This window comes from Tetrao urogallus (assembly GCF_951394365.1).
Source record: "Tetrao urogallus genome assembly, chromosome: 2".
In the NCBI taxonomy this organism is placed as follows: Eukaryota; Metazoa; Chordata; class Aves; order Galliformes; family Phasianidae; genus Tetrao; species Tetrao urogallus.
Genome location: NC_136814.1, coordinates 10414379 through 10432121, shown reverse-complemented (window position 1 = coordinate 10432121; position 17743 = coordinate 10414379). Strand labels below are relative to the sequence as shown.

Here is a 17743-nt window from a genome sequence, read left to right as displayed (position 1 = left end):
CCCTGAGGCCTTGAAAGCTGTGCAACAAGACCAGTTAGCTGTTGGTAAGGTCTTGTTTTGTAGAGCAGTTTAGGAAGTAAGTACTGTCCATTCCATCCCTCTGCTCTTATTATTATTGATGTTTTAATAATAAGGCGGCTGAGAGTGAATAAAGGAGAGCAGATCTTCCCAGAAGTGGGACCAACTGCACATTTCTCAGATTTGATGTGTGGGTAATGAAGTTGGTTGTCTCTAGCAGTGTCACACCTCCAGCTGAAAAAAAAAATGAAGCATTTTGTTTAAAATCAGGGGATTTAACATCATTTTCAGTATTTTTCTATTAGCCTGCTGATGCAGTAGCCTGTAAGGCTTTGGGTTTTAAGCTTTTCTGTACAATTATCTGAACTAGGAGCTTATTTGAAAATGAAAAGTGGGATTTTCTCATATCCCAAGGACTGCAGAGCTATGGGTTTAAGAAATAAGCAAATATCAGGAAAGTTGCAAATAAATGTTGAGAAACGGCAGGAAAGAATGTAGGGAATAGGTCAGTCTCCTCACTTAGCAACTAGGGAACGAAGCAGAATTATTTTTCTCCACAGTATCTAAGTATTTGCAGCTTTGGGGAAGAGGAGAAACTGACTAGCTTGAGACTTGTCAGATGCCAATCTCTAAAAGGCTGAATATAGGGTGAATGCACCCTACCAGACATAAGCAAAAACCTTTGCTCCTTGCTTGAAGTGCCTACCTGTGACTGATAACTTTGCCTGCTAGCTGTCTGATAGAATTTTCAAACCCCTCCTACATTTTCTACAGTATGTCAAGAGCTGATATGCTGAAAGCTATAATCCATCCCAGGAAATAGTTGCCTTTCTGATTTCATGAAGCGACACAAAACCTGACTGTAAGTACTGTAAGTGCTCAAGATGAGGGATGCCACAAGAATGCCTGTGCCTGTATTATGTCTGCCTGCAGTAGACTAAAATAGATGATTACTGCTGGTTAAAGAGGGGGAAAAAAATGAAAAGAAAAAAAAAAGATTATTTTCTCACTTCTCATGGAGAAATGCAGCAACAAAAATATATAAAAACTTCATAAATTGAATTAGGTTAATAATATGATACCAGACTGTGAATTTTAGAACCTATTTGCAGAAAATTAACTTATCTTGCTGGAATAGCAAAGATGGATTCATTCAAAAGCATCTTTCCAGATGCTTTATGTTTTCTGTCTCTTTCCCAGGGAAACATTTCCTCTAGAAGACATAATAAGAAATACTGATGGATGGCTGGAACATATGTAGTTACTCAATTAATCTTGCAGTTCATATGTATCTTCTGTTGATCATGAAATCTTCACCTCTTCCTGAGCAGATAGCACTGCTTTTGCAGACACGTGTCCCTGTAGTATTCAGACTGTGATTATTTTAATGATTTTTCTTACAATTCTGTAATATAGAATATTAGCCTCTGATTACATTTGTGTGAAAATGGCCTTAGTTTTTTCTAATGGTCTCAGATAAAATTCAATAAATTTATTTCTCAATTAAATCAATGTAAGACATCAGTTAGTTCTAAGATTTTATTATTGCGTTCATCAGAAAGTTGTGCCTCAGGGCACTGACTTTATAAGATGCAAGCTGGCAGGCTTGAATGTTCTTTTTTTGCTCTATTTGTTCACCTGGGGGAGTCACAGTATTATTACTTTTCTTTGGAAGTGGCTAAAGGTTGTAAGTATATTGAGCTTAGGTTGTCTGTGGTCTTTTCTAAAACTACTGTTGTGCCAAATTTGCACACACTTGTTTGACTGATTCCAGAAATATTACTGCAGAGAGCAGTAAAACCCTGCTGATTCCATAGGAAATATCATTATTTTGGAGACAGATATATGTGTGTTTTATATTGCTGCAGGTTTTATTGCTTTAAGGGTTGGCAGATCAGTAGCACAGGAGCAGGGTCCAGCAGGAAACCAATTGCACTGCCATTTGCTGGCTTGCTTTGCATTTCACCTTTCTCACTTGGTTCTTAGGTTCATCAGCATTCCCAGCACTGTCAGAAGTCTGTTATAGCCAGGGAAGAAGTATTTAGAGCACACACTTCATAAAACATGCCTCAAAATATTCTGCTGGAGTTTCCAGTGCTTTTGAAGACCAAATGCTTTGAAATGACTGGTGTATACAGATGCACACATACTCCTTTGCTGTCTGAGCAGTCACAACTCCAAGCATTTCAGCGCACACTAGATGTGTAGTGTTGCAGCTGCATGTCTAATTCCTGTTGTTCTAACTCTGCGCTTTTATCCAGCTGCCTTGATGCCATTGTCCTATTTCTCTTCACACTGTGAGTTTGGACTCCTACAAGTGGCTGGTCAGAAGCTTTTACACTGTAGGTAAAGCCTACGCTGCACACTGCAACAGCATGTAGGGGTACTTGAGGCAACACCAAGAGTGCTCATCTGTACAGTTAGTTCTCTAGAGAGAAAATTGACCCCAGCTTCAGAACCATAAGAGCTTCAAGCACAGACAAACTGAAAGTTTTGCTTCTCTCAAGATCTGCTGGCTGAGGCTGTGTGCTGTGAGGTTTCTCTGTAGGTGAATCAGGGGGCCCTGTGCTGTGGTCTGGGGAGTAGTGACGGGATGGTGCTTGCAGCAATATTCATAGTGCTGCCTGCATTGAAATTCATTTAAATTCCAGAGGCAGAGAACAACACTTACGCTGTTTCTTGAAATGTTTCATACTTTTCCTGAAAGCGTGTCCTCTCTTCTGGCCTCTCAAAAAGAATATTAGAGACTTTCCCTGCTTGTCTCCACCATTTTATTTTGGCTTTTCTAGTTCACCATGGATAATTAATTGCTATGATCTCTCTCACCTGGGTGAAACTGAGAAAAATGAAACATGGACTCAGAGCTGTAAACAGCATGGCAGCCTTCTGCAGGTCCATTGTGCAGGTCTATTTTCACCTCGGGAGCTATGAATTTATCATCACTGATAGTGGGCAAACATGGGGTTGCTCATTTAGGTCACTGCCAAGGACAGCACTCTTCAACAGAAACATAAGTCAATGTTGGGATCCTTAGTAATGTATAGACAGAGGTATAGTGCCCATCATCAGGATGCTGTAAAAGAAACCTCTCACTCAGCATTTATCTGGAACCATTTCTGATGGGAAGACTGAGATTATTAGGAATAAACAACTGCTAAAGGAAATAGCACTTCTCTTACTGCACTGAGTTACTGAGACTTGCAAAGGCGAAGAAACGGAAACAGCAATTTAATACGCTCAGCTTTTAAAGAAGGTGGTTTCTTCTGATCATAATTATATGGTTTTAAACTGGTGTGCACAATGGGGCTCTAAACATGCCATGTTTAGCATGATACTCAGAGGCCAAACTTAAATATTTTAAAGCTGTAGGAAGAATTAAACTTGAAACTCAGATTTGCTTCCTTGTTTTGTAGATTGCATAAATTTCCATAGATGTTGAAGAAGTGTCAAAAAAAAAAAAAACAGAAGTATCTCCCTTAAATATTGAGTTTTTCTCATTCTCAACTACTCAGATATATCAGAAATAGAATGAAGGAAAGAATATGTAGCATTCTATCAGCTGTTGTAGCTGGCTGTTTTGTACACTGTGCTTCTGTACAAATGGAGGAAAGTCAGGGAAACTTGTTTTGACTGGTTTGTGTGTGCCACGTCAGGCCAAAAGTCTGCCTACAAATGTGTAAAACATTGATTCCACTCAACAATTCCTGGCCATTTACAAATGGTAGATGGCTAACAACAACAGTACTGCATTCTCTTATTTTGGAAAAGCTGCTGATACTTTCACATTTTGTGCTGTTTCATTTTGGCTGCACCTGTCCTGTTCTCTGAAAGGTGTTTTTTTTTTTTAATCTAAAAGAATATATGTGTATATATGGTGCACGTATGTATAGCAAATGGGAAAGCAGGTATGCAAAGTGTAGGTTATGAATAGTGTAATTATGAATCACTGGGAAATTAGTCAGGTTTTTTTTAATCCTCAATGCCTTTGATTTCTTGAAAGTGTTACGAAAAGGTGCATGTGCCATTATCATTAGCGTGCCATTTTTCTGCATTTCATAAATTAGTAAAAGAAGAGACTGCTTTAGAGCCAGAACAATGTTGTATTTCTTGTTATATACTTCTGTATATGAGCATATGAAAGAAACAGGTGAAGCAAATAAGCTACTGCATCAGTGGGAGAAAAGTGTTGAAATCTAAGATGTAGTTGAAGCATTGGAAGTAAAGTATAGCCATGGTTATATGGTGCTGGAAAGTGCAGTCAGGTATGTAAAAAAGGAAATAATACGAAGTGGAATAATTCCTGAGTTAACCACTTGGGAGACTTCCAGAGATGAGGAGCTGCAGGATACGCCACTGCCAGGTGTGACGGCAGGGCAGTAAGAAGGGGTGACACAAAGAGTGAAGTGGTTCTGGAAGGGTTTAAGTGAATGACCAAGAGGTACGGAGTGAAATGTTGCATTGTGCTGCACATGATGAGGTAAAGACTTTGAGAAGTTTTTTTTTTCACTTCTAAGAGGGAAGTACCAGTACCAACATGTGGTTTCACACAGAATTGCTACTTACTGAGCACAAGGTCCATGCTGCGCAATTGTTTTTTTATTCCCGTAATTTAATAATGTCCTTATTTGGGAATACAATTGATTCTTTAGGGGGAAAAAATTGTGAATCCATTAAGTTAAACTTTCAATAGACTTTAAAAGGCTTTATTAAACTCTAAATATCCTATTAAATTGATCGTCTTAATAATGAAAGGACAATAAAAATCAGAACGTGCCTATATCACAATCATCTGCAAAATCAACTGCCTTAGTCCTGAGTACAAATGCATGTGTGAAGTCTCTTTAGCTGGAGGCACACTCAAGCACAGGAGTTCACAGGCTCATCACAGCAGGAGAATCACTCTTGCTCTGAGAACAAGATGCTGTGTGTTTCACAGACACTTCTCACTCCTCTCTGGCTCAGATTAGGAAACTCCCTGTGAGTCACTTGGCCTAGTCTTGTCTTCGTGATTTGGAGTTACTAAAGTGTGATGAAAAGAAAAGTCACTTCCCCCTTCCTAAATTGCAAACTTTTACACCTTTTCCAAGCAATGTTGCAAAGTTTTCTATTTTGAAAGACTAAAAGGTAAAGAAAAGTGTTTAGTTCTCATGGAAATGAGTGATGCATTGGGGGTGCAAAGGAGGAAAACTTGAGCTTTCATCCTCCTTCCCCCTCCTCAACCTGGTTTCTTTTTCCTTGAAAAAGGGAAGAACTCACTTTGGTGAAATAACTAATTTGGAATATCAATTATCCATCAAAGAGAGCTGGACTTACTGAGCTGTCAAGAGGCTTGTCACTGCCACATGCAGGTCTTCAGAAGTTAAATCTGAGGAGGGAAGATATTAGAAATCTTTTCCTATATGACACACTGTCTCTCTTGTTAAAACAACCCCTAATTAGTTCTTCTCTCCTCCCCACCCCTCTTTTTTTTTCTTTTTTTTTCTTTTTTTTTTTAATATGCAGCACCAGGGAAAAATTGGAGTAAAATTTAATGTTGGCACAGATGACATCGCTATCGAAGAAATCAACGCCATCATTAATGATGGAAAATACCACGTAGTACGTTTCACAAGGAGCGGTGGCAATGCCACATTACAGGTGGACAACTGGCCAGTTATCGAACGCTACCCAGCAGGTAAGGGTTTGCACGAACTTCTGTGAGTAAAAGGGGGATCTGTGGAGTTCTGATCGGTTTGCTCATCTTTTAATGCAGCGTAAGCTCTTCCTCAGTGTTTTAGTAGCTAATTAAGTAGTTAAAGAGTCTGGAGCAATATGCAGATCGTGATGATGGCATTTCCTAATGAATTTAAAGGCAGAAATTCAGGTTATTGCTGGAAATGAAAGATACAGTTATCAGGCCATGAAATAGGGAGTTTGCTTCTTGTTTTCATTTGTTTATATTGGATTATTGTTTTGGGGGGGGGGGGAAAAGGCTTTGACAAAAGCTGCACAGTAAAGTGACTCTCAAATCGATCTCCAAATGATTGGGTAAAACATTTCTGAAGAAAAGTTGTCCATGTTCTTTTAATTACAAGAGGCTATTAAAGCTCTCTGAAATTGTGAACATAGTGGAAGTGTGGGAAAAAAAACAACCATAAATGAAAACATGCATCAGTTATTATTTGTACAACCAACCAGTCTTCACATAAAATGTAAGCCGTGTAATATTATAAAGGTTGCTCCAAAAGTAATGCCTCCTGTTTATTTCCATGGAAACTTCAAGAGATACAAAGAGAACAGTAACACTATTTGATAGAGGAAATTCTCAGCTACGAAACACTGTTCTTTACTGTAGTCACCATCATTTGCTGCTTTCTGCTAGCAAAGGACAAGACCCTACATGCTGCCCTCGTACAAACCTGCACCTGTGGAGGTTATGCTGTCACTGTCACCACCGCTGAAATCCACCACCCACTGCCTTACTGTACTCACAGACATTGTCAGTGGGTTCTTCATATGCACTTCCATGTCAGACAGACACCATTGTATCAGACTGCCCCTCTGCTGCCATCTTTCCTACAGCAACAACTGTAATGGAATATTGGTGGGAAGGTTCAACCTCTGCTGCCATTCTACCAACATCCACCCCTGAAGCTGTGGGCCAGCTTAATAAAGCAGGAAGCATTACTTTCAGAGCAGCCCTCTTTTTTCTGTGATTAATGCTGGTTACTTCAGCAGAACCACTTGTATGAATACAGCATTTCCTTGGTAGAGCCCATATTTGATTTTATGCAAATGCCATATCCTGCACATTACTGTATTACTAATTTTATTCATTTTGAAAGGCAACAGTCTTTTTCAGATATGCAGTCCATTTCTTATTGAATAGCATCACTGTGCCATTAAGGTTTACATGCAAGTCTGCGTGTTACCTCTTAATGGTGTGTGTGTTTATATTACTAAACAAAAAGCAGTGAATCCAGAGATATAAGAGAAAGGTATTATAGTTTGCCTGTTTTCTATTACCTAAATGATAGTTCTGATTCTAAATGAAAGTTTTCTTCATTTTGGGGGTGGAATAGCATGTTGAGTAAGCCATTCCCCCATAGCAGTCATTAATATTTACAATTTGTTTTTTATTGGTGTTTTGGTAGCAGTCCAGCAGTAAAACTGCATTGTAAAAATGAAGTCAAATACAAATATATTCCAAAATTGAAATATCACCTTTCAAATAATTTCTTGGAAACAATTAAGAATCTTAAAAATGAAAATATATATTGCAAGTGAAATAATAAATAGCAGGAATTGTTCTGTATATATATAAAAATATACCTATCTATCTATCTAAATGTCCTGTATGAATGAGTGATAGTTCTGAGTGACCATAATGATTCATGGCCTCAAGATAGACATATCTCTGAGAGGGGGAAGAGGGAACACTGAATGAAATATGTCCCGTGTTCTTTCAAATATTCCTGTTTCTCTCTTACTATCCCTTTTGCGTTCTGACTTTTACAGTGTTTAGTAAATGGTTCTTGAAATAAGATGGTAGAAACCAGAGATAAGTCTGTCTTAGTTTGTATTAGCAGAACTGATGTACATTACATACATGATAGATATGAAAATATTTACTGTTTCTGTTCTGTTTCTTCATGAAAATACAAAATGACTGAAAACAAGGAAGAAATGCAGTTGAGTTCTGAGGATATTGACCCACAGGATTTGTTTTTTCTCAACCTAGATCAATACAGAAAATAGGGTGATTTCCTTGGGATGGGAAATAGAATGATTTCCATGGGATGGGGTTAAGAGATTGCAGGGAGGTTGGATTATTTCTGTGGAAAAATAAATAATAGTAGTTTCTTTGAGCAATCTGTGTACAGCCAACACTTGAAGGCATTCTCAGTTGCTTCAGCAGATGGGATACAGAATCTATTGAGTTGCTCTATTGAGGGATCTTCCAGGACTGCTGTTGCTTTTCAGTTTTCTTAGTTTCTTTAACGTTCATTTCCCTAGTAATGTTTTACAACTCTTGTATTCTTAGGCATTGCTTGTGAAGTCTTTCTCCTCCCTTTTCCATCCCTTCTCCCCCCTTCCATCATGAAAGCATCTAACCGTATTTTATCTTGCTGTGATGCTCCGTCATCCTGGGGCAGTCTTCACTCAAACCCTTTTTAAATGCTAGTTCCTTCGCAGACTGTTATTTCATAGAAAAGACAGGCCTGTTCAGGAGAATAAACTGCATTTGAGCAATGTTGATTGGCACCATATTAAAGACTATCACCATCATTTCAGTTCTGAAGATAATATTTCTAAAAGTGATGTCTTAATGAAGTAAAACAACACAGTTCGGCAAATGCTGATATGCCCAATTTACACATCACACTGCTGTTGCTGTTCTAGGGACTAACAGTACTGCTTGGCAGTAGTGATTAACTAGCTACATTTCTCATTGCTACTGTTTTTGATGGAAGACATTTTGAAAATGTACAGTATGGACCAAATTTGTTGACATGTGCATGAGTGAGGGCTCATTAGCTTTCAGTTCAGTGCTAGAAAGTATATTCTTTTTCTGCTTTCTGCCAATTTACAGAATTTCTTCTTTCTGTATAACTTTTAATGTCTCCACTACTGTATGTGAGCACAGGCTTCTCTCTCCAACTTCTGTTGTTGTTTTCATGGTTTTTGTTTTGTTTTGTTTTTCCCCAGGAATAGAAACAAAATTAGCAGCTTAATTACTATGTTTGCTATTCTTAAATACACTGGATTTCCTTTTTTAAAACAAACAAAAAATCAATTGGTTGCCTAAAGCATTGCAGCTGATCAATTCTCCTTTCTTTACTTGGAATTATTATACTTCTGGTTGGATTGTCTGAATACATTGCTTATTATTGATCAGCATCTAAAAATACAGGGTGAAGATGTCCTGAGAGGAATTTCTAGTCACAGCTTCAGGTTTTTCCAGTTTTGTTGCCCAGGTAGCTTTCATCCAGCCCCACCTAACTTCTGCAGATGATGGCACAGGGATGGTCTCATATCCAAGTAACAGTTGGTGTTGTGTCAGAAGCAGTGCAAGTAGGAATAGGTATTGTGGGAGAAGTATGGGGATGCTGTTGGACTGTGTGGTGATGGTGTCAGGACTGCCACAGCCCAACTTGAACTAGACTTGGCAGAGGGTGCAAAGAAGAACAAGAAAGGCTTCTACAGGTACATTAGCCAGAAAAGTTCACCTTTTTAGTCTCAGAAGGCGAACTCCTCTATTGGGCAATACAGGCACACTGATAAAAAATGACAAGGAGAAAGCAGAGGTACAGCAATATTTTGCCTCAGTATTCACTGAGCAACTAGTGTTCACATAGTCCTTAAGCAGATTATTTGGAAGGTGGGGACTAGGAGAGAAGTGTCCCTTCCACCGTAAGTGAAGATCAGTTTTGCAACCACCTGAGGACCCGGACCATAGATAATTTTATGAGTCCTGATGAGATGCATCCCAGAGTCCTGAGGGAATTGGCTGACATAGTCGCCAAGTCACTTCCAGTGGTATCTGAAAAGTCATGGCAGTCACAACTGGAGAAGTCTTTGGGGAGATGGGAGAGCTACCTTTCAGTATTTCAAGGAGGGCTATAAGAAAGAAGGAGACAGTGTTCTTCAGACAGGGTCTGTTGTGATAGGAGAGGGAAATGGTTTCAAACTAAAAGAGGGGAGATTTAAATTGCATATAAGGAGGAAGTTTTTTTCCAATAGTGGTGGTGAGCACTGGCACAGGTTGCCTAGAGAGGTTCTGGATGACCTATTCCCGGAGACGGTCAAGGTCAGATTGAACCGAGTTCTGAGCAACCGGATATAGCTGTAGTTGTCCTTCATTGCAGAAGTGTTGGACTAGATGGCTTTTCAAGTTTCCTTCCAAATCAGAGAGTTCTGTTATTCTCTGATGAAGATCTCCAGTGTTACCACATGGCTGGATGATTTTCAGAACGAAGGGCTTAGATTTCAGCATGTACTTACATTCTTCTGGATTCCCATCGAAGTTTTTTTTGACTGCAGAGCTCTACCCTTGCCATTTCTCTGAGTGCAGGGCTAAAGCTGTGAAGATGTGCACTTAAATTTTGGTGACCCTGCACATAGTGGGAGGGATTGAAACTAGATGATCACTGTGGTCATTTTCAACCCAGGCCATTCTATGATTCTGCCTTTTATTAAGTGTTCATCCTGCTTTCTCCCTTTCTCATTCTGTCAGTTGCTGACAGGTAGCCTTATGATTAGAAATTGTAGTTTTTTTGCTAGACAACTAAAATGCCCAGCTCTCTACTGGATTTGTATATTCCATCTTTCTTAACTAAACTTGATATTATCTCTCTTGACCTAATGTTCGCCATTCTCCACCTTCCTGAATAACTCCATTATTTCACCTTGGCTGGTTTTTCAGATAATGATTTCCCATTAACTGGGATGCATCATAATTTCCAATCATATTAAGTAGGAATAAGAAAACTGCTGACTGTGTATTCAAAGCTCCTGATCAATAGACTAAAACAGTTTCCGTGCAAATCCTCCTGATAGCTTATCTTCTGTGCTTCAAAACTTTGTTGTATCTGGCTGTCCTGACTACCTGTCTGCTGTTGTGACTATAATACTGTACCGTTGCAGCAACTCCAGCTGCTACTGTGAACTGGCTGCCCTTGTAAATTCAGTTTGGTAATTATTACAGAATGAAATGCAGATTTACGAAGAATGCTTTTCTGGGAGGAAACCAAAGAACTTGTTAATTTGGGTCAAGCAGAGCTAATAATTAAGGACAAAGGGAAAGCAAAATTACAGGAAATTGGGTTTAGTAATGGAAAAATGTTAATTTCTGTGTTTTCTAAATAAAATATTCTGAATTTTTATGTCAAGATTGCCCAGTGTTCATAAGTAGTTATAGTGACCTGAGATTAAAGCATTTCATTTAGTTTGAAGCAACCTTTTCTTCTGTACCTGAAAGAAAATCTGTTTCAAATCAAATCAGATGGTGCGGAATAAAAATAATTCTCATAGCAGTACTCATAACCATGTAACAAGAAAAACAATTTGCCTAATTTTTCTAATTTTCTTTTACTATTAGAAGATGTACACTTCACCAGTCTGGGAAAATGTATTGGAACAAACTACGTGACATTCATTCTAAAGCCACAATAATCACCATTTATTGTGAAGGATTTTCAGAATTGCTTTTCCATGAATAACCTTACGCTTCATGCTGTCACAGGGAATTTGTCCAATGCTGAGACTTTTTTTTAAAAAAAAAAAAAAAAAAAAAAAGCAAAGGCACAACCAAGCAGTGTACCAGAGGGAACCTACTCTTCTACACTACAGGATTTCCATCATAGATGCAGAGTTGTTTGGATAGAAGGTGATCTGTTATATGTTGGCCTACTGGCCTATGGTTTCAAACACTGCTGGAAATACTCAGCAGTCTGGAAGATGTAGCCTGCTGTAGGCAAATACCTATACCAAAACTTTCCCAGTCATATCAGAGCCCTGGACAGCCTTTGAAAATCATAACTAAGTTACAGCTGTCCTCATGTGCCCCACGGTACAGCACATGTTGTTAGAGCTGTGTCTGACAGACCTAGATCTGACAGCACAGACATCTCTCATGCAATTCACACAGTGATTGACCAAAACACTACTACTGGAACAGATGTATCTCTGTGATCAGGGAGTATAAATTATGACTGAGTGCGTACACCAAAGAGGAATCTATGCAACAGTCCGTGTACTTTGGCAGAAGATCAAACCACAGGCTGACAGCATGGTTAGTGCCAAGTACCTCTGCCGTATGGCAATTGGCAGCTGAAGCTCTTGGGACTTTTGTATGATACATAATATTTCTGTTTGTTGTTGCCATTGTTTTTTTTGTTGTTGTTGTTGTTGCTATTTATTTTGTTTTATCACTTAAAAACATGAGAGCACACGTGTTGCCTCCAAGTCTGTGGGCTAAATGAGAGTGCTAGGTGAATGAGACGTTAAATGCTTCTCTTGGTCTCTGTATTGTGGAAACTAGTCAGTGTATCTGCCAGCTAACTTAGCTCCCAAGAAGCTTAGTTGGCATTCTTAAAATCAAGGGAGGCAATTCTGCTGACCTTTTTTCTTCTTACAGCAGAAATGTTGAGCTCAACTGTTACATGATCATTGTGGCCAAGACAGCCACCTAACATGATATCTCCCACAAGGTCTTCCCAAGTCTCACACAACAAACTGAGGAGGATTCTTCTAGTTGGCTCAGTCTGTACTTGTGACAAGAACTTATCTTCCAGATCCTCTAGGACCTGCTTGTCATGACAGTATAATGTTCCCAGTTTATATATGAGAAGTTGATATCTCTCAACAGGACAAGGACAGGTGATCTAGATCTTCTTTCTCCTAGCTGCCTGCAAAATAGCTCATCCATGCCATGTATTATGTGGGTGGTTGACAATAGACATCCATGACAATACCTGCTTTGCTATCTGTTTCTTTAATTCTCACTCAGAGGCTCCTGCATTGACACTGCTGGATCCCATGAAGCATTTGCTAAGGTCAGGCAAAATAGTTTGACTGGATCATTCTTTTTCTCTTGTCATATAATCCTGCATTTTTTATTCAGTAGTACAAGTAGTAGCATGCCCTGTTGGGTATCTGTATTTAAAAACTTAAATTTAAAAAGTTTAGGGACAGAGATAATCTGTCTTGCCTTCTGATCCCACAGATTCATTACAAATATATTGCTTCCTTCAGAGTTTTGAAGATCTGGATTGGGAAGAGATACATTCCCATTAGTCAGTCTTCTCTCTTGGATCGTCATCAGCTTTACTACAAAGTGGCCTGAATTCTTTCCATGATCATTTCATGTGGCCCAATATCCTCTGGTTTAAAATTTATTTTGTTTACTTTGAAAGATTTTTTTAGATAGAGTTGTGGCAGTTCTACATGTATTTTTATGTATGTTTCTAATTCTGAAATGTATTGTTTTCTTGCTGATCAAATTTGCTCTTTTTCTTTCTTTCTGTAATACAGTCTGTGATGGCATAGCTATTCAGGCTAGTGGGTCTCACTCTGTGTATCTTAACCTTGCAAGTACAAGTCCAAATATATTTTTTATGCTTTTATCTTCAAGAATTTCCAAATGTCCTTCCTGGCTGAGTCCATCAATCCCTCAGACTGATTACATAATGTAGTTTCTTTCATTTTATCAAATTTTGTTCTTTTGAAATCAAGAATCTGATTTGTAGGCTTATTTTTAGTTGTCCTTGTATTAATTTGAATCAACTCATGATCACTCAATCAAAAAATGTCACCTACAATTAACTTTTCTCTATTGCTTTCATTACATATTCAAAGTGAAGCTAAAATAGCATTATTTCTTATTTTTTTCTACTGAGCAGATTCTTCAATGAGTATTATAGGAAGTCTTTCTCTACTTGTATTCGTACACTTACGTTTGGCAGTAATGTAATTGGAAAAGGTGTTTTAGCAGTAAGTAAAACAATTTGAAAATAAGGCAAAGAAAAATGTGAAACTCACTTCAGCAAGTCCTCCAGAGTATAGTAAGGTGTGAGAAACTCATTTAGCAGGAATCAAAATAGATTAAAAATTAATCAGACTTACTGAGACAGAAACCAGCATTTAAGTGATGGATGTAACTAGGTCAGCATGCTCCCTTACCTTTGTTAATATGTAATTACACAACTGATTTCTTGCATCTTTTTCTGATGGGTGAAGCTGTGACTACTGTTTGGTATGATCAAATGTATTTTCCAGCTCATAAATAGGACCTACTTTCAGTGTGATTCTATTCTTCACGTGAAAGATTGATTTTAACAGAAATGGTTGTCTATTTTCCCATTCTCTTGGGAGACCCCAGTCAAAGTCCCCCAAAATCAAAGTTTGATGTCTGTTCGTTTTCTTTTCTTTTCTTTTTAAAAAAGCACTGATGCCCTTTGAGAGATTATGAAATTGATATATCCTTCTGTCTTTTGTAGTTAAAGAGCCTAGGTAATACCCAAACAAGACACTAAACTCTCTTTTCAAAAAGTGGTTCCCAAGTCAACTTTTTAATTTGACAGCTTATCAGGATTTTCTGTCAGATAATGATATATAATAATAGGTAATGCTTCTCTAAGTCAGCAGACAGATCTTTCCTTTTTCTTTATTTTTCATCTTGGATATCCTGGTGAAATACAAAGGCTCATCCCTTCTTAGAGTTGATAGATCCTGTAATTAAATTCAAATCTTGATAAAATGTGTGGTTCGGTTGTCATTGCTTGATCACAGAAGGCATAACACCTTTCAGTTAAATACAGCACGATGGCACAAATGCATCCAGATTAGAAAGGAAAAGAAAATTTCAAATGAGCAGTGAGTCAGAAAGAGGTGTTCTGAAATATTAGATGAAACTGATAGCTTTTATTTTTATTTCTTGTTGCGAAGGATGGTGCCAGAATTAAGACCACAGGATGTGGGAATTCAAGTTAAAGGAAGTAGAAAGTGGAAGTTAAAAGAGGCCTGACAATGAGACATGGCAAATATATCACAGCAGATCACATTCACTTCTTCAGGAGTGCCATTATTAGCAATCCCATTAAAAGTCAGATCACAAAAGATGAAACATGGCCAATACGTAGGGAATCATTTCCACACTTTTATTTCATTCGAACCCAACAGGCACATTTTCCATGTAACCTACAATATCGCTACTTATCCAGTGCAGCAGCATAAATTGAGGTATACATGAGGTATTAATGTGGAGTTGGCTAAAAAGAAAAATATATATATATCAAATTACTTAACGAGCAATTTTAACTACTTGGCAGCTTTTTTACAATGTATTACTTTTTATAGAATGAGTGTATTAAAATATATTTGTCAGTCTTCTCTTCTTTCCCAGGGAAGGACCATGTTGTCAAATCCAAACTATTCCAATTTCCTTCCAGCCTGCGTTTTGAACAGTTCATAGCTGTCTTGTTTGAGTTTACACAGGATTTTATTTAACGCATCACTCACTAAGCCAAACTAATATCCAGTAAATTCAGTAAAATTACTAGTGTGTAACAAATACTAACGTGAACAAGCATTGATAGGGTTGCAACAGTGCCCCTCATTTTAGATTACTTACTTGATGGGCACACACAAGCATTTCCTCTAATACAGATGCTGATGCTGTCATTGGCTGATAGAGCACACAAGAGAACAGCAGGATGTACTTCTACTGTGTGTTTCTCTTGTGGTGCAGTTTGTTTCCATTAGCTCCTGGAGCAACATTGAAGTGAGCCTGAAATGGGAACCTTTCTCAGAACAGAACAAATCAATGCAATGTTGAGCATTTGAACTGGACAATCTATCATACAGAAAACAAAATTAATTTTTTCTGCAATGCCATTGTGTTTTAGATGCTCTCAGAAAATGAGATATTTTTTTTATTTGAGACATATTTGTGCATGTGTCCCCAGATATATTTTGCTGGTATTGTGAAGAATGACAGCATAGTACTTTATGTCTTCAGGATAAGAACTTCCATTAAACTATTTCAGAAACAGTCACTGTGATTCATACTGCAGCAGGGCAAACAGCAACTTGCTCTGTCCTAAATAGGTTTGCAAAAGACTGAACTGCTTTAACTAGCTATTTATGAATAAACAAATCATTGCTGTCCTGAATGAGCATACACCTGCTTTAGACTCTCTTACTCTGTTTTGTAGCATGTGAACTCAGAACAGAATTTTAACATTTTAGTAGCTATATACATCTGTCCCATCATCTTGCTGTGTGGTTTGCTTTCTGAAGTCTCAAGCTCGATCAAGTTAAAAAAAAAAACAACAAACAACCTAAAAACTATGGTGTCTACACATTCAGAATAACACTTTCTTAAACAGTTTTGTGATTAGTGGCAACTGAGTTCCAACCACTTCAGTGGTTGTAATCTACAATTGTATTATATCATGCATGGAAAAGTTCAGACCCCTTGAGCAGAGAGTCTTTTCTTTTGCAGCTTATCCTGCCTAGCAGAAAAAAATGACTTGCCTGTATGATCTATACAACCAGGAACCATTATAAGCTGCACAACAGTCAAGGTTCTTAACCGTCTCAAAGACATCTGAAGCAAGAAATCACATGCCTATTGTTGTATCAGAAGCACGATACATAGGAAGCACATCCAGATTTCAACCCTGTATAAGCAACAGTTAATTGAATTAGAGGCAATGAAACTATGGTTTTACAAAACTAATATGTGAATATAATATAGGACAAAGAGTATTTTCCTTGATTGTCTCAGTGACGAGGAGAGGCAAGAAAAGAAATAGGTGAGCCTGACTCCAAGACCTCTGTCATGATTTGGGGGTTTTAGAATCATGGTAGAGTCTTCAAGAAAGGAGTTCTGCTGGGGCTTGATGGGACACACCTGTCTCAACAAGGGAGATGTTTTTTGGTACATAACCTGGCAAAACTGATAGAGAGGGAAGAGTTCAATTTCTCAGGCATAAACTGGGAAAATCACTCTGGTGTGATGAGGAAGGCTGGGAAATTCCTAGATGGCGCTGAAGATAACGTCTTGTCACAAGTACTAAGTGAGCAAACTAGAAAAAGAGCTGATAGGTAAATTGGTATCTATAAAATTGATTAGCAGTAAACATAGGTAATTTTTTGTCAATAAACTTAATATTGCATGCCCTAAATAGTTACCAGTGAGGAGCATTCGTCAACTGGAGATATATCCAGTAGGATTTTACAGGGCGTGAAAATATTTGGCACTTTTATAAGCATCCTGGAAGTCTGTATAATATTTGTCACTGAAAATGCGTGGCTGTTAGGAAGACCCAAAACAAGCAAACAACCCGGGCCATTCTGTGATTCTGTGAAACAAAAAGCCAAATGTAAGTAGGGGGCAGGGCAGCTGTATTTTATTTTAGCTCAGTTGCTTGGGAAGCCAGACTGTAGCAGTGCTAAACGGTAAGATATGGATCTAAGAGCAAATAATAGAAGTTATGACAATGTAGCAAGGTGCAGTGTCCTGGAATTGTATGATTCTGAGAAGTCTAGTGGTTTCATCTTCCAGCTGCTCAGCATGAACTATCAGGTGTTCCTGTGGCAAAAGAGATTTTGGAAATTGCTCTGAGGGCAAAGAAGACTGAAATGTAAGAACATCTGAGGATTTAGTCACCCTACACAACAATTAGAAAATAGGCTCTGGAACAGGTACAAAGTTTGCACCTGTATCTGGTGCCTGTGGTGCTATGGAAAAAAAATAGTGTGTGTTTATTTAAAAAGAGCCTACAAGAGGTTAATTTCTTTGTTGCTTTATAGTGTAGAATAAAAAAGTAAGAAATTTTCGTAAGTACTTTCAGAAGGTGAAAACACTGGCTGCTTACAATACTCTTCAGCCGTTCCTAGAAGTCATAAGCAGGACTAAGAAATTGAAACAAGAAATAAGCAGTGTGATTTCAAACTCATTGCTGAATGATTTTCTTTTACTGTGTATCATTGTGTCAGTGTAAGATATTTCCTGGAAGAGCTGTTTGAAACCATTTCAGGTTATGAAATAACCAAGTAATAGATTTTTGGCTGAACAGAGAATGAAGTGGGTAAATCTTAATATCCTGTGATACATAGATCAGATCATGCTTCTGTCTATATTAGAAACTTATTATAAACATAAGAATACTTAAGTGGTATGCTAGCATTGTATTCTTAATGGAGATGTAATTATACCTTATGAATTAAGCGAGTCATG

The 17743-nt window shown here is 38.0% G+C and overlaps 1 protein-coding gene across 24 annotated transcripts in view; it reads left to right on the top strand.

Annotated features, from left to right (window-relative positions):
* NRXN1 (neurexin 1) overlaps window positions 1-17743 on the top strand; it is a gene marked incomplete at both ends in the record, with an annotated part of 632844 nt that overhangs the window by 517532 nt on the left and 97569 nt on the right. For all 24 annotated transcript variants that reach the window (XM_079550649.1, XM_079550648.1, XM_079550645.1 and 21 more), the window contains one exon: window positions 5521-5692. In XM_079550649.1, coding sequence (XP_079406775.1) covers window positions 5521-5692 — 172 coding nt within the window. The remainder of the gene's footprint in view (window positions 1-5520; window positions 5693-17743) is intronic.